The sequence below is a fragment of the Lepidochelys kempii genome, chromosome 10 (genome assembly GCF_965140285.1).
Source record: "Lepidochelys kempii isolate rLepKem1 chromosome 10, rLepKem1.hap1, whole genome shotgun sequence".
NCBI lineage: Eukaryota > Metazoa > Chordata > Testudines > Cheloniidae > Lepidochelys > Lepidochelys kempii.
The window spans coordinates 45,035,103-45,062,951 of record NC_136389.1 but is presented as its reverse complement, the minus strand read 5'-3'; the positions used below and the strand labels follow the sequence as shown (position 1 = coordinate 45,062,951).

Below are 27,849 nucleotides of genomic sequence, written 5' to 3'. Positions count from 1 at the left end.
CCCAAACACCAGTGTGCCTTTTCCCATACTGCTCTGTTTAGGAAACCTTCCATGTCAAAATTTCTAAAGGTGCCAGCCCTGTAATCCTTTCAAACCTGCCTCTGTCATGATGTCTACAAGGGCATGAGTCTGGCCTTGATTAGATAAGGAATGAACTGAAACTTCTGTTTTGTTAAACTCTGATCATTTTGTTACTTCATCCTCCCTTGCCCTGGCTGTACAAACAAGTAACAGTGTAATCCTTGGTTGGGTCTCTAGGTGCTACCATAATGCCAGTAATGTCCAGAAAGGCCTTGCTGGCCAATCTGTGTCCAGAGTGGTACTCTGATGCACCTCAGTACTGAACTACAACTCCCTCTCAGCAGTTTGTGTTGTGCTCGTACGCAACTTGTGATACTGCACCCTGGCCTCAACTACTGGTTTAGATGAGGGAGAAATATGGTGTCAAAACAGTGCTGTTAAACATCCCAAACCTGAGGCATAGTAGAAATTAACTAAAGAAAAAGGTGGAAACATGCACTCGAAACAATGTACAAACAAACCTAGGAGAGATGCAGCAAAGCAGAAATCAGATAGGAGCACTATGAACAGAGATCACATTCTGCAGCCTGGGTTTCTTACCTGGAAATCTTATCACTTCATGTGCCAATCCTAGGCTCATCAGGAGGATGAGAGCCCTGCCCTTCCCCTCCACCATAAATGAATGAGATGCAAGCCACATCACCTGATATGCATGTGCAGGTAACTAACTCCCTTCCCTCAACTACCCACCCCAGCCCAACAAAAAACACTGGCTCCAAAGCCAGTAAGTAGCAGGAGGTATGGTACTCTCTCTAAGTCATCCCAGCTCCTGGAGGTTTACATATGGCCTTATACGAACTTACCACAAGATTGCCTCCCGAGCCAGAAGGGATGAGGAGCCTCTGCCCATTCATCACGAAGGACCCTGATTCAAGACTCTTGTGTGGGGCTTAAGATACTGGCTGAAGGCACACATCTTCAGACCATTTCCTATATTGCCAGAGAGTACTTTGTTCTACTTCCATTGTTTGATGGGGGAAAGTTTCTCTTGTACCCGTGTTGGTAAAGTTGTCTCAACATATAATTCCCTGCTATATTTCTGTGCCTGTGTTTATGCCTTATTGAGGATATGTATGGCCAGGGTAACTCTGTGAGCTACTGCTATTAATTTCCTTCTGTTCTGGGAGAGATTTGTGCCTTGTGGGCATTCTCCATGATGAAATGGTGACACTGGACAAGCTGTACAAAGTCCACTTGATCACCAGACTTCTCCACTGTGGTGTAATCAGTTTCTTCTGGAAACATTTTCCAGTGCTCCTTCCCATCTTCTAAAAGAACTAAATATATCTGGAAAGTCAACCTAGACTACAAATCCCATGTCAAAATCTGACCTCTTTGGAATAGGTTCCCCATCGGTTCGCAGGCACATCTCCTTGTGAATAGAACAGCCATTGTTTTCTGTCCATTTTCTTTCTCCTTCCCTTTTCCCTCTCTTGTTTTCTGGGGATTTTTTGCTGGTTTTGTCACTCCCCTTCTCCCGTTCTCTTTTGCTCTTATTTTGTGGCACCCCCTCCCTGTTCTGTTCTTGGCAGAAGGCTACATGCTGTTTGGATTTGAGATGTTCACTGTTAGCTATAAGAGGCCAGGTCACAGACGGTATGTTGCAGTTTAGCTGAGTTCCATAGAACAACTTGGGCCAATAGACTTCCTGCCTCAGTCTGTAGTTCTGTACACGAGCTGCTCCTGTGTGCTCTTTCAAAAGGACAAATTATACAAAACCAAGACCAGAGAATGGAATGGCGCCAGAAACGAGTTTGGATTCATCTTCACTGTACTTTACTAGGTACTTTCCTAAGTGAAATCTGTTCTCTAAGGTGTCTGTATCTGGCTCAGAGTGATCAGGTGCTCAGAATATTTATCCTTCCCAAAAGCATTTTGTACCATGGAAAATTATTTCTGCAGCAGAGCACGTTTTGACAAAGCATAATTAAAGAGTAATTCATTTTAGCCCACTATTAGCCAAGCCATAGATAAGGGTGAAGATCTTTTGCTTAACTTTGGGTTAATTGACTGACTTAACACGCAGTTATACTCTCAAGTATCAGTGATTTATCCTATGTTCCCAGAAGCAACTAAACATTATTTTTCTCCATTTAAAACAAAAATGAATTGTTGGGGCAAGTTCTTCTCTCAGATACAGGTACCCAACTCAGAAGGAGGTGATGGGAGTCATATGGCTATTTCAGAATGCTATAGCATTTAATGTATGTGCTAACCTTTAATCTTTGTAAGTAGTGCAGAACTAAGCTGAGCTCTCTGATTATAGTTATACATTGGGCCTTTCTTCCTAGAAAAGTAAAAACTTGCAGGTAGGCTGGCCAGGATACCTGGGAGCACAAGACCCTATGTAACTAAATGATTATTGGCACACTGAGGAGATCACGCTCAATCTGTCATGAAGAGGGCAGCCACCTACCCTGTTAAGCTATATCTGTCATTTTGTGCCAGGGAATATCAGAGCTTCCAACAGCCATTGTTTGACTTCTTCCCCTTCCGTTACTAGAGACCAAGAGGGTTAAAACTCCAAGCTTGTCTGGAGTATGGAACTTAATGTAGGCTGTAGCTCATCTCAACAGTATCAGATCTTAACCCCCTGCTGCAGCAGCAATTAAAGCTTGAGTTACTGCTCTGTGTGCTGCCTTTAGGTCTATTCATTTTTCATCTTCAGTGGGTTTTAGTGCACTCACTTATGTCTAAGTATCTACACAGTGATTCTGTGGCTGTCCGGGGTAATATTGGAGCACCTTACAATCATTAATGGATTTTATCCTTAAAACATCTAGCAGCCAAAGGCATAATGTGATTCAAGGGCTAGACACTGAAGCTAAACCAATTCAGGGTAAGAATAAGTGTGCCACTGGCCACACCACTCCCAACTGCAGACATGTTTCTGTTAGCAGTAGGTAGCTGCCAAGCTTGCCTCTTTCAGAGACATCTGCACCCCGATCAGCATGATGCTTGGTAGTAATTCCATTTTAAGCTCTCTGCGGCAGGAAGTGTCTTTCTGTGGTTTGCACAGTGCCTAGGACAATGAAGCCTCTATCCCTAACTGGTATGTCTGCAATATAAATAAAAACTAGGGTGGGGGAGCAAGCACGAGAGGAGACAGAGAAGATCATCGCCAGCAGCATGAAGCAACATACACATCAGAGAGAGAGAGAGAGAAGGAATAAGCAAGAAACAAGAAGATGAGGGAAGGGAGTGGAGAACAGACAGAAAAGGATGAGAGGCTCCTGTTGGGGTGGGGGAGAGTGGGCAGAGGATGTAATATCTAGGTTCTCGGCCTTTCTGTATATGAGTCAACAGTGTGCCCTTGTTGCCAAGGAGGCTAATGGCATTTTGGGCTGTATAAGTAGGGGCATTGCCAGCAGATCGAGGGACATGATCATTCCCCTCTATTCGACATTGGTGAGGCCTCATCTGGAATACTGTGTCCAGTTTTGGGCCCCGCACTACAATTGGAAAGAGTCCAGCGGAGGGCAACAAAAATTATTAGGGGGCTGGAGCACATGACTTATGAGGAGAGGCTGAGGGAACTGGGATTATTTAGTCTGCAGAAGAGAAGAATGAGGGGGGATTTGATAGCTGCTTTCAACTACCTGAAAGGGCGTTTCAAAGAGGATGGATCTAGGCTGTTCTCGGTGGTACCAGTTGACAGAACAAGGAGTAATGGTCTCAAGTTGCTGTGGGGGAGGTTTAGGTTGGATGTTAGGAAAAACTTTTTCGCTAGGAGGGTGGTGAAGCACTGGAATGGGTTACCTAGGGAGGTGGTGGAATCTCCTTCCTTAGAGGTTTTCAAGGTCAGGCTTGGCAAAGCCCTGGCTGGGATGATTTAGTTGGGGATTGGTCCTGCTTTGAGCAGGGGGTTGGACAGGATGACCTCTTGAGGTCCCTTCCAACCCTGATATTCTATGATTCTATGAAATGGACAGGAGAAAAGGTGATAACAGCATGGGGTGGGGGGTATTCCCAGTTGTTTGTGTCCCAGGGAGACTCCAGTTAAAACCATTAGGAATCACTGCTATAAAGTGTATTGGGATAAAAGGCGCTCCATTCATATAAGCTAATATGACCTCCTTCAGCCCTGGAGAGGTGGAGGAGGAAGGGTGGCATTGCTTCCCCAGACTGTTCTATGCCAGTAACTTCATAAAGGGGAAAATCTGAGTGGAGGTCTGCTCTGCACAGAAAAAACTGTGGCACCGGGTCAATTGAGTCAGGCTTCTGGGGCACAGGCTGTGGCACTAAAAGTAGCAGTGTAGATGTTAAGTCTTGTGCTAGCTCCTGATCTCTGAGACCCTGCCCTCTCTCCCACCAGTGTCAGACCCGGGCTCTGAGACTCGGTGCCATAGGTCTCTTAATGCAGTGTAGATGTACCCTTAGAGTCTCCACAATGTTTTTAAAATTCAAACACTCCTGGCCACTTGATCCCTTTCAGAAGTACTTTGAGTCCTAGGGGAAGACTCCTGAGGTGCATGTCTTTATCGGCTCCATATTGCCACTTCTCGAGGAAACTGCAAATAGTTCATTCGAGTTTTGGGAGGAAAACCCCCACAAGACTAGTAATACATGCAACTTTTAACTTACCCAGGGCATTGCCCAGGGAAGTAGCGTCTCACCAGACTCTCTTCTGCCAATAAATCCGTAATGAGAGTGTTAACTTTTTCTGGACACTAGAGTAAAATATCCTCTTCAGTCAATTCTTCTGGCACGAGCCTTCTCCTTTCACCCCATACTGGAGTGCATACTGGAGAGCATAACCCCCTAGGGCTTGAGCATGGGGAAGCAAGTTTCTTACAGCTGTGTTGTCCAAAACCAAACTGTACAATAATATCCATCTGTTTACCTCACAACAGAATCCAAGAGTATTTCAAACCAGACCTCTTGATTCTGTGAATTGTGAATCACAGCATACTCAATAGATGGCTTTCAAAGAGGTCTTCCCCTGCTCCTCCAGCTTCAGGCAACAGCAGTCTGAGCTGTTAACCCCGAACTTTTGTTTCCGGACTGTTTTTTTTCAGGTGCACAGTGAGTTCATTTGTCCTCTTTGAACTAGTGCTGGTTCTCGTGCATTTTCAACTGCACCTTTGTCATTCACCTTCACTTTTCATAAATAAAGTTTTGCTTAATTGTCCATATGCTATGGGAATCTGAAAACTCAAGCCTTAGACATCAGTTGACCTCAGTCTCAGCTCTCTGCTCAGGACTTTGTCTCAGCATTCCTCACCTACATCAGTATTAGTCACATTTCATATCAGAACAAGAAAGTATTCTACAATCTTTGTCTGAGATTTCACATATGGCCAACACCCTCACTGCTTCAGATATGTGCAGTCAGTCCACTACTACCTCCACAGAACCAACATAAGTTCAGAAAGTCCAGAGCCTTGTTTGTTTTTCCTCATTGAAGAGAGAGAGGATGGAAACCATATAACTTGAGCAAATCAAATACAAATTAGTCTCAAGTCTATACATTTTGAAGCCCTATGGTGTATGTGACACTCCTGAAAGGAATACCAAGTGTCCTGCCCTAGTAGCACTGGGGTGTGTGTGTGTGTGTGTTTTGTGGTGATAATAATACAGCTAACGGGTGTTTCATTGGCTGACTTGTCATGTAGTCTACTGCTGTGTGCTTGTCTAAATCAGTGGTTCTCAACCAGGGGTACACCTAGGTCTTCCCAGGAGTACATCAGCTCATCTAAATATTTGCCTAGTTTTACAACAGGCTACATAACAAGCACTAACAAAGTCAGTACAAACTAAAAGTTCATACAGCCAATGACTTGTTCATACTATTGTATATACTATACGCTGAAATGGAAGTACACCATTTATATTCCAATTGATTTATTTTATAATTATATGATAAAAATGAAAAAGCCATTTTTCAGTAATGTGTGGTGTGGCACATCTGTATTTTGATTTCTGATTTTGTAAGCAAGTAGTTTTTAAGTGAAATGTAACTTGAGGTTATGCAAGACAAATCAGACTCCTGAAAGGGGTACAGTAGGCTGGAAAGGTTAAGAGCCACTGGTCTAAATGAATGCTTAGTTCAGGGCAAGCTGGGATGTAAATGAAGGCCACGCTCACATACGGCACGCTGAGTGTCCAAGTGGCCCCAGCTGCTGTGCACTAGAAGCTCCTTAGTGCACTTTGATCTACACCACTTTGAAAGAGAGTAGATTAAAGTGCACTAGGGAACTTCTAGTGCCCAGCAGTAGTGTCCACATGGGCACTTAGTATGCTGTACACTAATGCAGTGTAAATTTACAGCCAGTTGGCCACAAATTATGTTCCTGTAGACAAGCCCTGAGAGCATTGAGAAGTATTTGAATTAGTCTCTCCAGTTTAGAAAACGTTTCATCTCTATTGTTCAGATAGCTGAATTAAGCTTCCTATTAAAGTGCTATATTTATAAGCGGATGCCAAGCACAACAGTCTCTCACCATTAATTTGAGCTAGTTCTACTTTGTGAGAGGTACTGATTGCACTTGGGGCAGAAAGAGCATGTGACCCGGCAAAGAGTCTACTCTTTGTGCTGTATTAGTCTTTAGATGTAGCTTGTATCTCTCTTCCCAAAAGTTACGCTTTGTGAACTCCACTGTCCAGTATATTAATTTCTGCAAAGGTATATGAAAAGCACTGAGAGAGGTCAGTTTTTCTGTATGTTCCCTGATTGTTTAGATGGAGTGTGTACCAATAGTGTTCCATTCTTCTCTCCAACCAGTCCTTCTCTTTTTCCTTACTGATGCTTTTTTACTTTTGTTTAACACACTGGTTTGATAGTTCCCACGGTTAGATAGATGCATTGGCCACATATTGCATAGAGAAGACCTTTGTTTTTATGGGAACATATCATTTACCATTATGGAGCAAGCCATTGTTTCTTCTGTTTTAGTGGCTAATACTTGACGTTTCAGGAGTAGCTAAGGGTTTGTCTACACTGGCACTTTGTTGGCAAAACTTTTGTTGCTCAGGGGTGTTAAAAAAACCCAAATTCCTCCCTTCTCCCCCCCCAAAGACAAAAGTCTTAGACAAAAAGCACCAGTGTGAACAGCACTTTGTTGGCAGGAGCACTCTCCTGCTGACAAAGCTGCTGCCACTCATAGGGGGTGGAAGTTTTTTGTCAGCAGTAGAGCTCTCAACAAACAGCAGCTACACTGTGTGCCTTTTAGCAGCATGGCTGTAACAGCACAGCTGTGTCGCTAAAAGCCTCATAGTGTAGCCAGAGCCTACGAAACTTTCCTGCTAAGTAATGATAGCTGAAAGCAATGGCTTTGACCTGTTTGACTAGTTTAGTACTTTTTGTCTCCGTTTGGAAGAAGAGAACATTATAACAACTTCTGATTTACTAGGGCATGTTTTCAGGCAAAACTCACACTTTTGCAAAGTAGGTGTGAAAACTTTTGAGCACATTTCTTTCTGCATTATTGGGTGTGTTTTGAAACCAGCTCCTGGTATAATAAACGTGGTTTCTCATCAGACATCTTGTAGTTTGGGCTCCTGGGCTCAAAAGCCCTATGTCCTGTGGAGGCTGGATTTGTGTGTCTGACCCCACTGCAGACAAGCTGTAGCGTCTGTGTCCTGACAGGCCTAGTTAAAAGTACGTTACAGTTCCGTTCATTAGTTTATAAATTCCTTTGTCAAAATATTTAAACAGAACCCACACTGAAGTAGCTCAGATGTTTTCTGAAAATTTATTTCTCCATTTGCTGGGTTGAATTAATCCTCTCCAACACTTACTGCTCTCAAGCGTGCAATGTGTTTGGTAAAATGAACTTTTAACCAACCTAAATGTTCTTTAAATGCCTTGCTTTTTTCAGTGAACTAACCCCACTAACTAATATATTTTCATTGCTTTGCCTGGGCTCACCTTTATCTTTCCTTCCATCTCTTGCTGTCATGCTTCTGAATGCCTGAGCAGACAGCATCATCAGACCGCCGAGGAGAGTGGGAGATCCAACCAAGCCGGCAGACAAATACCTCGTACCTGACATCTCACTTGGCTGCAGACCGGCATGGGGGATCAGTACAGGTATTACCTCTTCCTGACCTGCACAGCTTTGCCATTAGAATCTGCTTAAAATTCCTGAAGTCTCATTGAATCTCAGCTACAATATTCCTGTGATCAGGAGAACTGTGTGCACTCAGAAGCAACTGTGCTTTTTGGGTGCTCTTCACAAGCAGACAAGCCCTGTCCTGCAGTAGCTTAATGCTTAAACTACAGTCTCATGACACCCAAGAGGACCAATGACTGGTCAACTCTGCTTACTGCTACAGTCCCTGCAATATCTTTCAACCAAGAATTATTTAAAATAAGATACATGGAGCTATCTACCAAAACTTGATTGTCAGATAAACTGTTAATCACAGTTTAGTGTATATGAAGAAATTCTATTCCTGTTTACACTCATAACTAGTGGAGAGAATACGGAATGGGATTGTGTACTGACTATACAACTCTCCAAAATGATGTAATTAAGCTATAAAACATAATTAGGTATATAACTGACAATTGACATAAAACGAAGTGGGTTGTTGCATACAAACACAAAAGTGCTAGGAAAAGTTACTGCTCTTCTTCAGTTTTTATATGTAGACTGTGTCTGAGCAGATGGTTGAATGCATCCGATATGAGATATATCCAGGGGCATCACTGGGTTGACTGTAGTGATGGACCGTAGAATGGCTAGTGGGAGGAAGATGTACAGTTACTTTTCCCTTCAGACTGATGAGAGAAGCTCATTTAAATACTGTCACTAAATGGCATCACAGCCAGTGATGCTACGTTGAGGTTCTATTGACTTTGTATTTCTCCAGCTCCCCAATGTGTTACCTCATAATTGTTTGTTTGTATTTGAGAAGCAGCCTAAGGTCCCAGTCAGGGTTGGGGCCCATTTGTGCTAAGTGTCGTACAAATGTAAAGTGTAAGCTCTTTGGGGCAGGAGCTGTGGCTGCTTAAGAGCTAGGATGCAACAAGCGACGTAATAAACTGTGGTAATGAAGATGGAATGAGTAACAGTAGTAAACACTATAAAGGTTAACATTATGCACAACTCTGTAGTTCCGAATCAGTGGAAAAGAATTTTCTTTTTCATAAATCAGCTATCTCTTACTGCCTTCCAGCCTAGCTAAGATTAGCTTTATTACACTAGTGACAGGGAGGAATAAGTGCAAAATGCATTTAATGCAGCCTCCTCCTGGCCTCTATATCTAAAACGAAGGAACACAAGCCATTAAAGCATAAGGAGAGCCGTGTACCATCAATGCTCGTTTTAGTGGTGAACTGAATTCCTTCGTGGTTTTTAGCCATGGCTGTTAGGTGACAGCTGCTTGGCATGTTCAGTTCTGGTTTCTGTAACACAAGCTGTGGCTTGGCCATATGAACTGGATGTATAGAAGTGAATGTGAGGAGATTTCTTCCATGGTGTGTGCCAGAACTGGAGGGAGTGAGAGAGGTCTGAGCCTTTGAGGAATTGAGCCTTGTTACTTTTTGAAAATTCTTCAGAAGCGTTATACACATCGCACAGTGAACTAGTTTGTTCTTAATTCACGCTGATATAGGGAGGGTGTTTTACAAAAATGCTATTTGAATATTCAGTCATAAAGGATTGGTATGTTGGTTTGTGGAACTGCGTGCTGTTCTTCTCCCTCCTACCTTCTAGGTAGGGTACTATGGGCAGCACAGAGTAAACACTTGTCAAATGCCAAATACAGTTCTTCTACACACCTGGCTATGATTGTGCCATACAGAATCCTTTGCATCCTCCTTCAGGAGGTATTTTAAAGGTGTTGCTTCTCACCAGCCAAAATAGCTCATAGGGTCTCTCACTGGCTGAAGAATGATTCTGAAGTGAAGTTATTTCCTAGAGCTCTCAGAATGCTGTAGAATCCCAATTGAAAGTGCAAACTACAGACTCTATTGAGAGAGTAATACCACCAGTAAATTAATCATTGCTTACGGAAGTCTCCTCCTGGGTAGGATGGTATTATTCTCCACATGCAGGTCTCAGCCAGACTGGCCATGACGTGACTCTTACGCTATATGGCATGCTTGTAAGTCCCCTTTCTAGGTGTGCACTAAGAGATCTATAAACTTTCAAGCTTCCCAAGAACTTCTGTGTGGAAAGACTGCTTGCAGCTTTAATACCAGTTCTTGCTGAGGTATAAATCTTTGCTGCTGATGCTTGTGTTTTATAGTCCAGCATTTTAGTGCATCTTTTCACTTAGAGAATTCTCTGGGCACCTGAGAAATTGAAAGCTGGGATGAGGAATTAGGATTAGTCTGCAGGATATATGTGGCTCTGTTCTACATTGACTCAGCATTTGTCTAAACAAGGAAAATGTATAGACATACATTATACCACTACAGCTATACCAGTGGTATATCCTGGGTGGACACTCTTATTTCAGAATAAAAGTGCCGTTTTCCAGTTTAGCTTGTCTGTCTGAAAGTGATATAAGCTAAACGGAAAAAAGGCACTTTTACTCTGAAATAGGAGTGTCCACAGGAAGCATTATACCAGTATAGCTATACTGATATAATTGTACCAATATAGTTATGCCAGTAAATTTCCCTGTGTAGCCAACCCCTTAGTCACTGCAGCCTCTTAATCTCTGCAGAGACTTCCTCCATCATGTGGCCAACCCTAAAATCTCTACCTGATTTCAATTAAATCTCAGGACAAACTTCCCAACTGTAAGAACAATGGAACAGACTGCCTTGGGAAGTTGTGGAAGCTGCTTCGCTGGAGATTTTCAAAAGAAGGCTGGATAGCCATGTGTCTTGGATGGTTTAGACTCTGTAAATCCTGCATCTTTCCCGGGATTAGACTAGATGACCCCTGCGGTCCCTTCTAGCCCTGTGATTCTACATTACCTGTTAGTGGAAATCAGAGCTGCTCCGCTGTGCCCATAAACATCATCTACTCTCATTCCTGTATCATGGCCACCTAAAGAGTTCCTCAACTGATGCCTGGTGATCTCTGGGTCTTCTAGGGGGTCAGTTTTTGAACAGCAGCTGTTTTTCCTGGAAGGAATTTGCCATGTGTGACCTAGTAAATTGTTCCTGGGTAAAAAACAAAGAGAAAACCCAAGCCCATTGAGAAGTTAGGCTTAATGAAAAGCATCTGCAGAAAGTTTAACTGCCCTAGGCCTGGTCTATGCTATAAAATTAGGCTGACATAAGCTACCTCACATTGACCTAGTTGACACTTAAATTTGTCTCACACCAGGCTTCCCTTTCCATCGACATAGTAACACCACCTCTCTAAGCAGTGTTGAGCCATGGTTGATGTATTGAAGTTGAAGTAGCTTGAATGTAGATGCTACATAATCTGTGTCAACCGTAAGAGTCCTCTAGAAGTTGTTCCACAATGTCCGGCACTGATCACTCTGGGCACAGTTGTGAACTTCACTGCCCAGGAGTCACAGAGACCAGAAGGCCCCCCATCCTTTAAAGCCCTGCAGATTTTTAAAATGCCTTTTCCTGATTGTCCAGCTTGGTGAGCACACCTAGCAGCTCTCCACTGTTGTGTACAACTGCCCAGCTGACCATGATGGTTACGTGCTCCAGATGTGCTCTGGCTTGAAGGAAACAGGACATATTGGATCTCCTGGGTCTGTGAGGAGAAGAGACTGTGCAAGCGCAGCTACAGACCAGCTGTAGAAACGTGGACATCTCAGAGTAGATTGCACAAGGGGTGCAGGAGAAGGAGTATAACAGGGATCAGCAGCAGTGCCATGTGAAAGCAAAGGAGCAGCGGCAGGCATACCAGAAGGTCACAGAGGCCTTTGATCCAGAGCCAAGCCACAGACCTGCCACATTTACAAAGAACATAATGCCATACTTGATAGAAACCCCACTGCCACCCCACATGCCACCATGGATACTTCTGAGGAGCCTGAGTCTCAGGCCCCTGACGTGAACAGTGAAGACGAGGAGGAGGAGGATGGGGGACATGCGACTGAGGGGTCTAGTTATGCCATGACCCAAGACCTGTTTCTGACTCCACTGCACTCCAGCCAGTCCTGGCAGTCAAGCAGGGGCAAGCTTGATGAAGGGGAAGGAAAAGTGTGTAAATTTATTTCCCATTACTGTGCTGGAACCCCCAACTTAGCAGGACACAGTTATCGACTTTTCATTAATTTACTGGTACTAGAAGAGGCAGCAGTACAATTAAGCCAGGTAACATTATCTGCTTTTCATTCCCCTGTACAGTTAGGCAGGGGGCCATAAAGAGCAGTTTATGTACCTAGGGATGTCTCTTGAATCCTCCTAAGAGATTTCAATGAAACTTTCATGCAGGTCCTTTGCAATCCTCTCCAGCAGTTTTCTGGGGATGGCAGCCTTATTTCTTCCTCCGCAGTAGGACGGTTTCCCGCACCAGTCAACAATAACTTCAGCAGACACCATTGCAGTACACAGGCTAGCAGCACACAGGCCAGGGTGGCTTCAGGACGCCAGCAGCAGCTGTGTTCTCTGTGCCTGCTACCCTCAGGATCCCCTGTGGAAAAAGTGCCAATATTCAGTGCCAATATCTTGTTACTCATCATTTCATGCAACTGAGCAATTCCTTCCTCATTTCCCTCACCCCTGGCAGGCTATAGTCATCACAGCAGGATCTGTGCATGGAGCTGTGCACAAGCACTCCGAAGCAGAGGTGTCGATAAGCATGTCTTGTTTAAAACTTCAGGCATGCACAGGAAGGGAGATCTGTATCTTAACTTTCGCTTTTTGTTGTGACTTTGGTACCTCTGTGTTTTATCTGTAGCTGCTGCCATTGCAGCCTTCAAGGGATCCCCTCCACACTCTCAGAATGCCTGAGTCAGATAAGGAGGAGAAAGAAGAGGACTCGGATGACATGTTCAGCAAGATCCTGCAAGTCAGTGCTGCATCAGGCTGCCAGCAGAGGACCTGGAGGATGAATATTGCAGACAGCCTGGAGAAGGAAAGAGCTGAGAGGAGAAAGGCCCCAGAGTCAGAGGAAGTTGCACCAGTTTATAATGGGGCTTCTGCTGCAAACACAGATAATACAGGCTCCTGTGAATCTACAGTTTCAGTAGTCCCAGGCTTGCCCCCCTTGGCAGTCCATGGAGAACTCCAATATAGTATCTCCCTATGCCCCCCCCAATATTTCACATGGCATCAGAGACCCCATCCCTACCCCTACTATGGCACACCAAGGGACAGTAAAGGTGACAAAGCTTCACATACACTGATCTGTGAGAGCCACGGATGATGCGTGCGTAACCAAAGTGGACATGAATGTTCCTTTCCTTTTGTTAAATTCTGTTACATTAAAATCCTACTAAATTTATTAATTTGCTTTTCACATGCACAGAAGTTTTGAAGTGTGTTTGTTACTCAATAAAACTCTCTTGTTTGGAAAATAATTCATCTTTATTAGTTCCCAACATATGTTGCAGAATGACTGGTGGTATCAAAGGCATCCACTTACTTTACTGTGACACAATTCACAGGATCAGTGACAAAGAGTGTAATAATCATAAATGTACAGCAAGCATCACAGAGGTACTTTGGCAGTGTTCTATTAATAGGTGTGCACCAAGCACTACACAATTCCTAAGAGGCCCCAAACTTCAGGCCTAGGTAGAGCACGGTCCACCACAACTGTGACTTGCCATTAAAGTGCTCTTTCAAAGCCTCCCTGAGCCGTGTAGCTGCACACTGAGCTGTTATGATAGCCCTTGCATTGGACTGTTCAAATTCAGCAGACAGCTGCTCCACCTCCACCCCAGTGGCAACTTTTCCCCTTTGCCTCACAGATATTGTGCAGGACACAACAGGCAGATATAACCATTGGGATATTTTTCTCACTAAGATCCAGTCTTTTGAGTAAACCATGCCATCCCCCTTTGTCTACCTAAAGTGCATTCAACTGTCATTTGGCACCTGCCGAGCCAATAGTTGAATCTTTCCTTCGTGCTGTCCAGGTGGCTGGTGTACAGCTTCATGAGCCAAGAGAGTAAGAGGTAGGTTGGATCCCACAGGATCACTGCTGGCATTTCAACATTGCCAATGGTAATCTGCTCGTCAGGAAAGAAAGTCCCTACTTGTAGCTTTCTGAACAGTCCTGTGTTCCTAAAGATGTGAGTGTCTTGCACTTTCCCTGATGTTGGTAAAAGGTCCCCGGGGATCCAACAGCCCTTTCTGTTGATGTACTCTGTGGGAAGGCGGTCAGGTGCCAAAATAGAGAGATGTGTACACATCCCTGCTGCAGTTTGGGAACCCCTTTGCTGCAAATTCATCCACTATATCCTGCACATTGCTGAGAGTCACAGTCTTGCGTAACAGGAGATGATTAATTTGCATGAAAATGGCCCCCACAGTGGCTTTTCCAACTCCAAAATGATTTCCCACTGACCGGTAGCAATCCAGCATTGCAGGTTTCCATCGTGCCATCACCACTCGCTTCTCCATTGTCCGTGCAGCTCTCATTTTGGTGTCTCTGCACTGGAGGGCTGGGGCGGGCTTGGCACACTGATCCTTGCACATCCGAGAGTTCTGCAGCTGTCATCCCAAGCCTCCGTTACATGTGATTCCACCAGCCAGTGCCCAGTTCTTGGGCCCAGAAGTGACATTCCACTGTTTGCAACTGCTCCTTGAGCACCACCAACAATCTTGAATTGGTTCTCATTATGTCCCACCGCAATCTGACCTCCAGGAAATCACCCTGTTTCCCATGGCTCTTCTTGCGACTCTGCAAATACTGAAGGATCAGTGTGTCTTGTGCTTGCAACACTCATGGCAAGAGTACAGAGCTGTGCAGGCTGCATGCTTCTCTCACAGATGGCAGACAGTGATGAGTCACATGTGGGTTTGTGGGATTTTCAAAATAGGTGCAAAAATTATGGGATAGAGATGACATTTTGGGGTGGAGAAAGTTGCATGATGGGAACTCGACCCCTTGCTCCCAGTCACCCCTGCACAACTCATTTCTGGACCACCATGCATTGCCAAAACTTCCAAACAGACAGTGCACTGGAAGGTGGCGAGTTGCACAGCAGGATGGTGCATCGCATGGTACACCGCACTGTGCTTTGACATAAGCACTCCTGGCAAATACACGCTGTGACAACACAAGGTGCCAAGTATGCACCTGCACAAGCAATATGCTAACTTACTACCTGTGGTGGCTTTGTGTCAATGTCACTTGCATCAGCAAAAGTTTGTAGTGTAGACATGCCCCTAGGAATTACAACTAGGGGATGGCCCTGCTGGCTTCAATTAACTACTAACCCTTAGCAAAACCTTCCAAGGCACGGGGGGGCTGAGGCCCTACATAAATCAGCTCATTCCAGAGTAGCAGCAGAAGAGGCAACACCAGAGAAGGCGTAAATAGCACCAGGGTCAGCATCTGCGGAGAAGCAACACTTGGAAAAGGCACTGAATTTGGAAGTGTTTAGGCACAGGTTGGGTGGGGCCTGCCACCCTCCACCCCACTTAATGTCTCTGGTGATCAGGTCATCCCAGCCCAACAGGAAGTACCTGGTAACACCATGAGTCCTGACATCTGACAGCAGCGTAGGCCACACTACTTCCCAGACTTGGTTATCACCATTACACCCTCAATCTCTAACTCTTCCTAAATGTGGGATAATAGCAAGTGGTAAGCATGGTACTTTGTCTTTGCCTTCTGACAAGGTAATAGGAGTGGGAGCAATCATACATCATTCACCACTTGGCCAGGATGTGTAGTCACTTCAAGAATCTGCAGTTATAGAGGTTTTCAATAGTACTCAAGAGTCCTTGGTGCTTTCCAGATGAGTGTGGAGGGTCAACCAGTGTAGCTACAGTCTGGTCTTCAGTGAACCTGTTCCATAATCATTGTCATCATAGTTGCAGCTGCTGTAGTATGGTGACTGAGTTTCTCAGAACCTCCTCCTTGTTCTCCTGGCTACAGTATCTCGGACTCTTAGGAGCTGGAGAACTGGGTGCTTTAAAACCACCAATGGTGAGAATGGTTGAGCAGCATATGATGTGAATTATATGGAGGGAAATGGAAATTAGGGTTCAAGTACACACCTTGCCACAAGAAAATTATTTTAAGCAAAAGAATTCACTTCTCTGAGGAAAATGAAGTAGAGTATGTTCCCAAATCAGTTCCTCTGCCATCAGCAGCAGTGACAAGGGCAGAGGAGTTACTGATGCTCAGACTCCTGGTGTACCATATTCAGACGGTGCCTTTATCAGTTTGGTATCCAAGTCCTAAGGAATCCATTTTGCCTCCACAAGATAACTTGCTACCTAGTGTCAAAACACTTAGACCTATTTTGTATTGACCTCTTCAGCTGTTTCTTAGCTGCTGGGAGTCAAAAGCTTGGGACTCAGAAGTTGGTGACTTTAGAAAAATCTGCTGTAAAAGTGTTTGGGGGAGAAATATTCAGCAGAAGTGTCCCACGTAACCAGATATTACAAGGGCAGAAGTAGGAGTCATGGGATGAAACGAGGAAAAATTTAGTTTGAATATAAGAGACACATTGTGGCGCAGCCTCCCAAAGGAAGCAATGGAAGTCCCATCATTTGATCCATTAAAAACGAGCACTGTGGAGAACGTATTGTAGAGAACAGGCCTATTTTGGCACTCAATCACTGCTGTGGGAAGTCTCATTGAATCCTACAGACTTCTAGGAGGGTGTACCGTGGCCAGAAGGAAGGAGTAAACAGTCGAAAGTGCCTTGTATTCATGCTGTAGGTTTCACATGTTCTTCCTACAGTATCCATTGTCGGGACAGACCTACCACTCAATTGTGAGCTGTTGACTAACCCTGCCAAAAGACTTCATTACTAGCTGCTTTTGTTTTGTGTTTCAGGTGGTGAGTTCGACTAATGGAGAACTGAATGTTGACGACCCAACAGGGGCACACTCCAATGCACCAATCACAGCACAGGCTGAGGTGGAAGTGGTGGAAGAAGCTAAGTATGTTTGCGTTACAAATAGGCTGTTTTTATTGATGTGGTTTTAAATCCTCTGTATTTGAAAGGAGTGAGGATTTTACCTGTTTAGATATTTGATGCTTGTATCCATAACTTTTCCTTGAATATCGCTGCTTTTTGCATGGTACCTCAGTGTTGCTGCTGCCTCTTTTCTCTATGATGCCTGGAGAATGTAACTTTTGGCCAGAGCATGCGTTGCAAACGAGATAGTGGTAAACAACAACGTGAAAATCAAATGTGAGACTCCTGGTGCACCTTCCCTGATCTGGAGGTGTCTCCTCTGCTCCTGCTGCGTGCACACAAACAGCTCAGCCCCAGGACAGTGAAGGAATTGTCAATCTAGCAACATTGTATTCCTACCTGTGAGAGCTAGAGGCCATGCAGGCAGAGTGGTCTGAAAATAGCCCTTGCAGGGCTTTTGCCATGAATCTTCCCTAGTCCAGTCCGGTAGGTGCTGAATGAGGCTGAAGCTGTAAATAGCCCTTCTGCCTGTGAGGCTAGTAAATCTCCCTTTGAGCTGCCAACGTGGGGTAGCAGGATGTTCCCTCCATAGCTTGTCAGAAAATGGGGTGGGGTTGGGGGAGGGATTGCTGTCTTGGCCATTGTGCTTCTCTTGCATGTGTGCTGCCCTCCGGCACCACTGCGTGGCACTTTGCATGATCTTTGTTAAACAGGAGTTAGGACGTGGAGCCTGCTGTCCACTTGAGCGGCAGCCGTGTGCCTGCCCCCTCCTCTGAACCAGGAAGGGCTTTGAACCCCACTGAGTCACTGGAAGGGGGTTGAAGGCTCAGTCATGGCATGACAAAACTGACTTCCCCCACAGAGGGCTGAATGGCTCAGAGGCTGCCTTTGAACTGGCTCATGTGCCGAGAATTGCTCCATGATCTGGGCCAGAGCTGGGGGGCGGGACGGGGGAATGGACATGCAGAGTCACGTGCTCCCTAGATTTGCTGCTTGGCGTGTTCTGAGCAAGCTTATATGGACGGAGCATGCTCAGTAACACTGCCCTCACTCTGCCTCCCACTATTGGCAGGCACAGGTCATCTCTGATCTGGGCCACAATGTGGCTCAGTGGAATTCTTATCGCTTGGCAGGCATTGTGTTTCTTGGCCTTTTGGGGGGCGGGGGGGGGGGGGCTTTTGCTGGAAATGGATTGAAGGAGGATAAGAAACTGCCAGGCCTGGGTCATAAAGGCTTGAGGTGCAAAGCGTCTGTTGAGCTGGCTCCAACGCTAAGCACCAGTCTCACCCCTGCTATCCCTGAGAGTGAGTGGCTCTTTGTCATCGTCCATTCCTTTGACCCTTGGAAATCACTTCCACAGTGCCCGTGTCACCATTGACCCATGTGGGTAGTGAGCTACAATAATCATCTTGCAGTGAGGAGCCCTAGTAACATCTTTCTGTTCCCTTCCCAGCCAGGGGATGCAAGAGCTGAAGGGCTGTGTGCCTCCTGTAAGCTAGGCAGCTACAAAAGGGCAGCTTGCGGCATTGGCCACTGCCCAGTATGGACAGTGCAGCCAATAGGGACTATGGGTCCTAGCTGTCTTGATCGGAGAGACTATGCTGCATTGCTTGCTGGGATGTGTAGTCCGTGGCTACATCTCTAGTAGAGCAGAGTGGCTGCAGTCCTGTTATGCAAATTCCATAGATGTGGCCTTCAGCCTCCTGATGATTTGCCAACACAGCCCTCAGCTGTGCACAGATTGGGCCCCACCCCTAGCTTATGGCAAGATGTAAGAAAGGATCAGCAAGAGTTTCTTTGGGGCAGGGACTATCTTTTTGTTCTGTGTCTGTACAGCGCCTAGCACAGTGGGGGCCTGGGCCATCACTGGGACTCCTCGGTGCCACCACAGTACAAATAATCAGTATATCCTATTAGCCTGTCTTGGCATCAGCAGTAGTTTGCTTTATTGTGAGGAGGGACAATGGTGCCCTACACATCCCGTATGAGGTGGTTAGGAGTTAGTTTCCCCTTTCCAGTCCCTAGGTTTGTGGTTTGAGTCTCTTTTTGGTGATCATGTGGCATTCCAGTGGAGACTCTCTTGTACTGGCTGATCTAGTCATGATTACCCGGTATAGACTACTGGGTTAGTGTTAATAAGCGAGATGTCCCCCCGTCTTTCCCTGCAAGTTGTCTCTGTCACACAAGTCCAAACTTGTCCTCCCTTCACTTATCTGAGTATGTCAGGAGGCTGGAGGTCTTGTGGACACAGGCAACCTGAAATGTGCTCCCAGTTGGCCTGGTGCTACTGTTCTGTAGTAAGATGGGCCACTCAGAGGGAGGGCCAGGGCTAGCTGAATTGCCTGGCTCACTGCCAGTTTTTGAGGTAGCATGTTGGGAAAAGTGGGGCTGTGTCTCACCTCTCCATCTGTGAGCAAGCAGGGAGAGCCAGAGCAAATGCTGCAGACTCTGCTTGTGGTGTAAGTGAATGAAGGGGCTCCCTCTCCCCGGCAGCTGTGGTCAACATGGCATCTCATTCAGGCCATAAGCCCTTGTCTGACTGTCTGTAGTTTGGGTCCCCTTCCTGGTGGGCCAGCCACGCTCTCAGCCACAGACTTCCCTGATGGCTATTCCTTGTTGACACTCTGATGTCCCAGTATGTTTATCCCAGGCAACAGGACAGTGAAAACACATCCTACTTCTCAGCAGTGACTTGTCAGGGTATCTCTTGCAATGAGCTGTGGGGGCTCAGATGGAATAGGGAATAGAGAGGGTGGGTGGGCAAGGCATATGTGTCTGCCGATCTGCACTGCATGTTTGCATGGCTCGCAGTGACATGCTTTCATCCCACCTCTGTGAACTAATTGCTCTTTCTTCCTTTCTGTGTTTTTCTCTCTACACACTCTCTGTAGCTGCCTGAAAATGCTCAACTTGTGGTGAGTCCCTCTCTCCAGTCCCTGGGCAAGGGGGAGCGGACCAGACTAGACTGGGATTGGCAAAATCAAACCAACCAAAACAGTGTAATAGCTGCACAAGTTAGAAATCCAACCCAGTGCAGCTATTGCTATTACAAGGGTGGGGAACACATGCAGGATGGGCTTGTGTGTGTGAGAGGAGGCCGCAGTAGGCCAAGCAATTGAACTAATCTTTGGACTGATCCATTGAAAGCTAAAAAAATTTCTCTTTCTTTACCTGTTCAGCTTAATGTATTCACCAAACATGCAAGTGTATGAGCAGATAATGTCTAAAGGAGTTAGGCAGAGTCCGAACCAGGCTGAAAAATCCCTCACGGGAATTCCTCACAACAGATGGTTCTGCATGGAAAGCTGTGTACACCATGCCCGTCTCCTGGGAGCAGTGTGTGTGTGGCTCTTTCCTTGGGAGCCTTGCTTATATGAAAGTGAGCAGGGCAGGGTTCCCATCAACAGATGCGGTGGTCTAGAGCCATGGTCCTCAACCTCTTCCATATTGGGACCTCCTGCCTCCTAGCTGGGACCTTCCTCTCATTTGGCAATCTGGGAAGGGCATGGTGGTCATGGCCCACAGGCTGAGAACCCCTGATCTTGCTCCAGGTTGGTGGGGAGGAGGTGGTTGCCTTCAAGAAAGTTTCTGCAGCTCAAGGACTGAGGGGGAAAGACCAGGGTTTTCATCTAGGAGGGCATGCAGGTTGGAGTAGCTGCTTTCTGAGCCTGCTGTTCGTGTTATGCTCTTCCCCTTTATCACCATTATCCTTGAGTTCCAGGGGGACCCTAAATAGTAACACTCAGCACTTTTATAGTGTGGAGTGCTTTCCGAGCGCTAGCTAAACTGTAATCCTCAGAACACCCCTTTGAGGGGGACATGAAGCCCTGGTTTTACAGATGGGGAAACTGAGGTGCAGAAGTGAAGTGAGTTGTCTTAGATAATACAGAAGATCAGTGGCAGAGCCAAGGATAAAATCCAGGAGTTCTAGGCTCTTAGTCCACTCGTTCATCTAGCCTCACAGTGGGTTTTGAGAGAGCCCATGTTCAGCTACAGAGACAGGAGTAGAATGTAGGAAGTTTAAATCTCACAGCCCCATGTGTGGTGAAGAATGTCCCTGCGTGGTGGCAGACTGGTCCTTCTCTGCGCTCCTCTCTACTGGCACTGCCTCCAGTACCGCTGGCATCTCTTTGGCTTCTCTGTGTGTCGTACTCTGGGGCTGTTCTTAAACATTGTCTGCACGCACAAAGGTCACATTCTGTATAATTGTCAGCCTGTCTTATTCTTTTATTTTGTTGTTTCTGCCTCTGCCTGTGTTAACAACTCTCAGGACTTCCTTTCCTGAACCCTTCCAAACTGAGCAAAGGGGCCCTCTGTCTGAGCAACAGGGGCCAAAAGAGAGCAAAGGAATCGCCAAGGAAAGAGATGGCTAAAAAGAGCAGCTAGAAATCAGTCAGGCCCTTCAAATCTGGGGTAGAGAGTGAATCTTGGCCTTGGTTCTCCTTCCCTGATCAGATACATGTGTTCGGTAATCCCTCAGACATACTCCTGTCCTGTTTCTCACCATGACAGTTCCCTTCTCCTTTTACTAGTGCCTGAGTCCTGAAGGAAGGTGGTTACTGTGGGAGGAAAATAGAGTGCTACTGGATGGTTAAAATGAGTGAGTGCACATGGGTGGCTCAGGACACTGGGGTACAGAACACTTCACCAGGAGGAAATTCTCTAGCCTGTGTTATGCAGGAGATCAGATGAGATGTCCCCTCTGGCCTTCCAATTTATGAACCTCTAGGGGTCTCATTCAAAACCAGCTTAGGGTGGTAGTGACCAAAGTCATTACCCATCTGATGGCTATCCAGGACCTATGTGAAATCATTCATTTGCTAGTGACAGGATATTCATGTCACATGTTCACCACCCCACTCCATAACTGACCCTCCCATGGGAAATCTCTGGAGGGAAGCTAAGGATAAGCCATGGAGACCGAATTGCCCATCACCCTTAGAGGTGATTGCTGCTGGCTAGGGCTGAGGCATATAAGCAGGCATGGTGTATGTACACTTGCCTTCTTGTTGCCATCTCTGTATCTGCTCATGGCTGCATGGAGGGTATCGCTCTCCCGGGCTGCCAGTCTAGCACCTCTCACTAGCAGTAAGTGTGCTTAATAAGGAAATTAAGTAGTTATTCCTCATTTTCAATCACCTGTAATTGGGCTGAGACAGGAGAGGACATGCACTCCTCAGGGGCAGTAGTGTATATTTCAGCTCTCGGATAAATACCAGTATTAAAAGCTTGTTTAGAGCCACCACTGACCCAATAGCAAATGAGTCTGCCTGCAGATGCTGCTGCCATTCTGTGGCATAGCTTCTCAATGTCTTTGCTCTTGTGTGCTTGTTAGAGGTATTTGCATGAAAACGGGATTTTTGCATACCTCTCTGCCTGTTCCTTATTCTTCTCCTCCCTCCTCAAAGGCCATAATCCTAATATCACAACTGGTCACTGAGGAAATGGTTGTGATGTCATGGGGAAGAAGATAAGCAGTACAGGAGCAGGTGAACTTGCTAAGTACAAAGATCTTTCCATGCAGATGTTCCTGACACTAGAACCTGAATACAGAGTTGTCTTTAAACACCATGTAATTCCTGAGGAACCACCTGGAGCTGACAGACTGGGTGACTCATTTTAGTATATTCCACAAATGAAACCTCCATCTTTCAAGGATCAGCTTTGAAGGGTGTTTATTTCACACCACCTCTATCTCCATCATCCCATGGTTTTGCCTCCCTGTTCACTGTGCACTGTTAGCCTTCCCTGTCCCAGATCAGGGAAGAAGCAGGGGTTGTATATTTGTAGACTAAACTATTGGGCAACAAAAATGATTAGGGGACTGGAACACATGAGTTATGAGGAGAGGCTGAGGGAGCTGGGATTGTTTAGCCTGCAGAAGAGAGGAATGAGGGGGATTTGATAGCTGCTTTCAACTACCTGAAAGGGGGTTCCAAGAGGGTGGCTCTAGACTGTTCTCAATGGTAGCAGATGACAGAACGAGGAGTAATGGTCTGAAGATGCAGTGGGGGAGGTTTAGATTGGATATTAGGAAAAACTTTTTCACTAAGAGGGTGGTGAAACACTGGAATGCGTTACCTAGGGAGGTGGTAGTATCTCCTTCCTTAGAGGTTTTTAAGGTCAGGCTTGACAAAGCCCTGGCTGGGATGATTTAACTGGGAATTGGTCCTGCTTCAAGCAGGGGGTTGGACTAGATGACCTTCTGGGGTCCCTTCCAACCCTGATATTCTATGATTCTATGGTCTTTAAACTGAAACTCTTACTACTTACCATCAGTCAAGGGTTCAGTAAAGGAAGCTGGCCCCCAATCAGATCCTTTCAGAACTAGTCCTTTTCAGCTTACCATGAGCAGTTTAGAAACACAGCACATCATGTGATTGTAAATATTTAGTCAGGCCTGGCTCAAACCATTCCAGCACCTTTTAGAGCACAGTCAATTAGCAGTTTTGGGCAGAGGGAAACAGCCCGTTAGTGTAGCTCACCTGTTTCCTTCACTCCCAGCAACTGGAGAGCCCTGTTCTGCTGCAAGACTTCATCTGCCTTCCTGTTGGCTATTGTGCCTTATTTCCTTGTTCCCAGTTAATTTCCTTGGGGCAGGGACCTTGGCTTCATACAGCATCTGGCACAACCAGTCCCTGATTCTGAGCATGGCCTTTGGGCATCAGCAAAACATAAATAATAATGATCAGTTGAACCTCCTCTTCCATAAGAGCAAATCCCAGTGTGTGAAAGCACCTGGATACCTGCCTTTATGGTGATCCATTGGCCCTCGTCTGAGCACAGTACTGCTGCCCTTTCTATTGTGAGCTAGACTGGTCTGCTGCTGGCCTCGTGGACTTTCCTTCTATTGGAGGAGGTGTTGGTAGGTCTGTTTTGTCCTTAGTGCTGGACATGTTGAGATCCCATTGCATGTACTCTGAATGAAGGGAAGAAGCCCACCCTGTGCAGTTCATGGAAGTCAGGTGGCGGGGGGCCTGCTGTAGGGTCTAGTCCACTCTACTGACTTGCTGTGTTCTTTGTGCTCCAGGTGCTGCTGCTTCTTTAAGAGGAAAAGGAAGAAGACTGCCCAGCGTCACAAATGACAGGTGCCTCCTGGGTTCTTGTAGGAACTCCAGCTACAGCTCCTGCCGTGTCTTACTGAAAGGAGCTTCTCTCTAGGGGGAGGAGGCGGCGGCGGCGTAGGAGGAAGAGAAACAAGTGACATTTTAAACCAAAAAGAGAGAAGAAAATAGTTCCAAAACAAACCGCTCTGGGGTGGATCTGCTCCATGGTTTCCTCATTCGCTCCAAGCCTGAAGCTCCTTTTGGGATCAGGACTGCAGCTGGCTCAGGCCTTGGTTGCCCAGTGGGCAGGTGGGCTGGCTGGCTGACCCTCCTTCCCATTGTTTACGGCAGAAGGCATCATTCACACAAACCTGAGAACTATGCTTTGTTTCCTGCTCACTTTACTCCCCCTCACACTCTCTCTGCCCATCCATCCTCCTCCCTCCCAAATGGAAATACCCCTGGTAGGCTTCTTTGGCTAAGGGGAGGTGATAGGTGGTTATCTGAGCAGGAAAGACATGTGGGAGAAGGTCCTGGCTGGTATGAGGCAATTTCTCCCCCAAGTCCCTTTCAGCATCAGCCTGTACTGCCAGCCTGGCCAGGTACAGCAGTGGGACATAGGCTCCCTCCTAGGCTCCTTGGGAACAGTTATACTGTAGCGTGAGACTTGCAATCTACTGTTCCAGTCCCTTAGGTTCTCTGGCTTCCTTGTTCGCTCCCTTCTCCAAATGGTAACAGAGCAGTGCGGATTGTTTTAAAGAAACAGACATTGTTGCACTTTTTATTATTTTTTAGCATTACAGATGCATATTGTGTCTGTAGATTTTTCGCATGGACAAGTGATGCCGGCACAGACAGACATTCAGCTTGGAATGTGGAGGGGTGCAAAGAATGTCCTCAACAGAGGGTTTGCTTGCAACATCCAGAAAACCCTAAAGCTAATCACCTATTGTTGGTCATGCGCTGAGAGAAACCTACTTGAATTTTGAATCACCCTTTTTAGCTGCCAGTGAATGTCCCTACCATGGTTTCCTACTTGGTGCCTGACATAACCAGCCTGGAGTTGGGGGGCACTAGCTTTCTGTTGGAGCAGGGAGAGGCATCAGCCTTGCTGAGCTGGAGGAGTTTTCTCTGGGTAGACAAGCAGATATGGATTACATAACTGAAAACCTGATGTTTCCCAAACTGCAGATATTTTGTATGGCAGGGTGGCCGCCTAACCTTCTCAGATGGTTTCTGGGAGGTTGATTATGGAGTAAGCATCTTCCTTTCAATTTACTAAATAGTCTACAATGGAAGTGTTTGAGAGAGCAAAGCTACCCAAGCAGGGAATGGACACTTAACTGCCTTACAGTGAGTGCATCTGCAGGTGGCCAGATAAGCTACTCAAATCAGACTTTGTGTAGGTTTCAGTGTGCTCTACAAGCTGCCTAGGCCTGAGTGCAAGCTCAGAGGTCTGTCTGTGGGGCCTGGAGCACACACCATGCAGTTCTCCCTGTAGTGGGAGCTAAGGTCTTTTTAACACACCATTCTTGAGTCAAACCATTATTTAGCAAAGGGCTTAGGGCACTTTGCACATGAACTCTCATATCCCAATGTAAGGATTGCTGAGCTCTGAAGAGGCAGCTGCAGTTACTCCTCGGGGGAATTGTGTGGGGTCTGTGTGGCAAAGGTTTACAAGAGCTAAAGAAGCTTTTTTGTGGAGGCTAGGAATTGGTTCCTCGTGCTTTGCCTGTTTGCATATCACATCAGAATGGGATCAGACCCCTCATTTCAGGGGATGTAGTTGTCATGTAATTAGGGCTCTCCCACCCCAGTGCTTGAATTACATTCAGAGGCAGAGTACGGAGGTTCTAATATACCATCTCTTCAAAATGGTGGTCCAGCTGCCTCTGAGTGCATGTAGTGACATGCACTGAAAGGGAAGCAATGGGAAGAAGCAGGGAAGGAGTGTTTGTTTCAGGGGTGGGCAGAGACTCCCTCCCCCTTCAGGCAGAGCAGCAGTACGGCAGGCGAGCACGCTGCTTCAGTTCAGTGGTTAGGATTTGTAGCTTGAAACTCAGCCCCTTTTTCTATCGTGAGGATTCTGCTCTCCCAGAGAATCCCTTTGGGGTGTTTCTCAGCTGCTAGCCATTTTCTGCTGGGATCTTAATGCCTTATCCAAATGAAAAGAAAGCGGATATAGCCAAGCGTTTTGCTGTTCTTTCCTCTCTCCGCCACTGGGGTGAAGTTAAGCTGGGGGCTAGCTTGCTCTTCATTCACTAACCCACCAAGAGATTTGTAAACCCACCTTTTTAATTCTGCAAGAACTTTTCCGTTAAGTGTAACAAGTGGGGTGCAAAAGGAAAGGGCTTTCCATTCCCCATGAGTGTGGCTGCTTGGACTCCCTAACCCTTTTTCTTTCTCCCAAGGAGAGGAGGGTAGGGGACATTTAATCACTTAGTTTTGTCGCTCTGCCTCTTCCTGAACTCTTCTTCTGCTGTTGACTTTCTAAGAAGTCAGGCTGTTTGAAATGAGCATTTCCTCATACCCTCACCATAGGAAACCATGGTTCGGCATCTTGGGGGGAGGGAGGCGCAGGAATTTGTGGGGAGAAAGCAGTTGTATGCTCCCAGCTCTCCAGATTGTACTGGGCCCTGAGACACAAGCATTGCTGCCCTCCTAAACCCCATTAAGTGCCTGTCACCAAAACTCAGAGGAGAAACTCAATTCCTTCTGCATTTCCTGACATTGTTCAGTCATTCCTAACTATTTCCAATCAGGGAGTAGCTTGTAGTTTGCAAAGTATGTATGGGGAGGGAAGTGTCTCTGCATTTTTTTTTGTTTTTGTTCTTAAATATTATTTTTAAGTAAGTGAATGTATTTGATTGGTAGAAATTTTCCCTTGTTTTTAAGTGGGTCAGTTTGAAAGCTATTTCATGTTGACCACACTAGTGCTTTGCTCTGGGGAGTTAATGTTCTTTTAATCCTATGATGATGTATATGAAGGGGAGAGAATGTATCTCCCCAAGGCATGCTGGTAATGCTCAATTATACCAAGCCCTCTTGCACTATAGTCATACATTGGACTCTTCAGAAGGGCAAAGGATGTAAAAAGCGGGTAAACAGTAAATCCTATTCTAAGGAAACTATTCGAACCCATAAAGTTCAAGAAGTGACTGGTGATAAAAACCAGATCGAGCGGGCCATCTTACAGTAGGAATTAGAGCATTAAACCCACCTACATTAATTCCCTGCCTCTCCTCCCCACTGGAAACTAATATATTAGTTGGTATATACCTGCATACTTCCAAGAAAATGAGAGGAGAGAATCTCAGATCACAGCTGGCCAGTGGAGCTGCTGCGCAGGAGCATCATCTGGCTGTCCTATGCTTCCTTCGCATGGCCTAATACTACAGCTGGATTTCCAGATGTGGTTCCCCTGCAGCAGGGACCCACCAATGTTCCATTGCAGTCTCCTGAGGTCTCAAGTGAGGTTTTCAATAAAATTTTGCACTGCTGTATTGAACTCCATGTATAGATGTAATTATTACCCCTTCCTGAGAACACTTACTTATGGATGTTTTCTTTGCTTCAATCTGGGCTCTCTTGGTAACCCTTCCATCCTGTATTAAAGAACCTCTGAAACCCTCTTCGAGGGGACCATGTACAGTGTGGGAGCTTTTGAAATTCTTTTTATTTCTTTAAAGCCATGAACAGTCCAGCCTTATGCAGCTTGGTTAAGGAATGCTGGAACTAACCCTCTTCTCCGCACACTTCCCCTGTCCCACTTCCCTGATAAAAGAAAGCAGGCACCATCACTGG

At 46.0% G+C, this 27,849-nt stretch overlaps 1 protein-coding gene across 15 annotated transcripts in view; it reads left to right on the top strand.

Annotated features, from left to right (window-relative positions):
- The window catches only part of CSNK1G1 (casein kinase 1 gamma 1), a 258,375-nt gene extending 232,532 nt beyond the window's left edge, over positions 1-25,843 (top strand). For 3 of the 15 annotated variants that reach the window (XM_073363206.2, XM_073363207.2, XM_073363212.1), the window contains 2 exons: positions 8,003-8,113; positions 12,852-13,946. In XM_073363206.2, the coding sequence (XP_073219307.1) occupies positions 8,003-8,113; positions 12,852-13,319 (579 nt within the window). In that variant the 3' untranslated portion in view covers positions 13,320-13,946. Of the gene's footprint in view, positions 1-8,002; positions 8,114-10,761; positions 14,046-16,914; positions 17,022-19,890; positions 19,915-24,029 lie in introns of those variants that run through there. The other 12 variants (XM_073363225.2, XM_073363223.2, XM_073363215.2 and 9 more) reach the window with 11 other exon arrangements.
- The last annotated feature ends 2,006 nt before the right edge of the window (positions 25,844-27,849 follow it).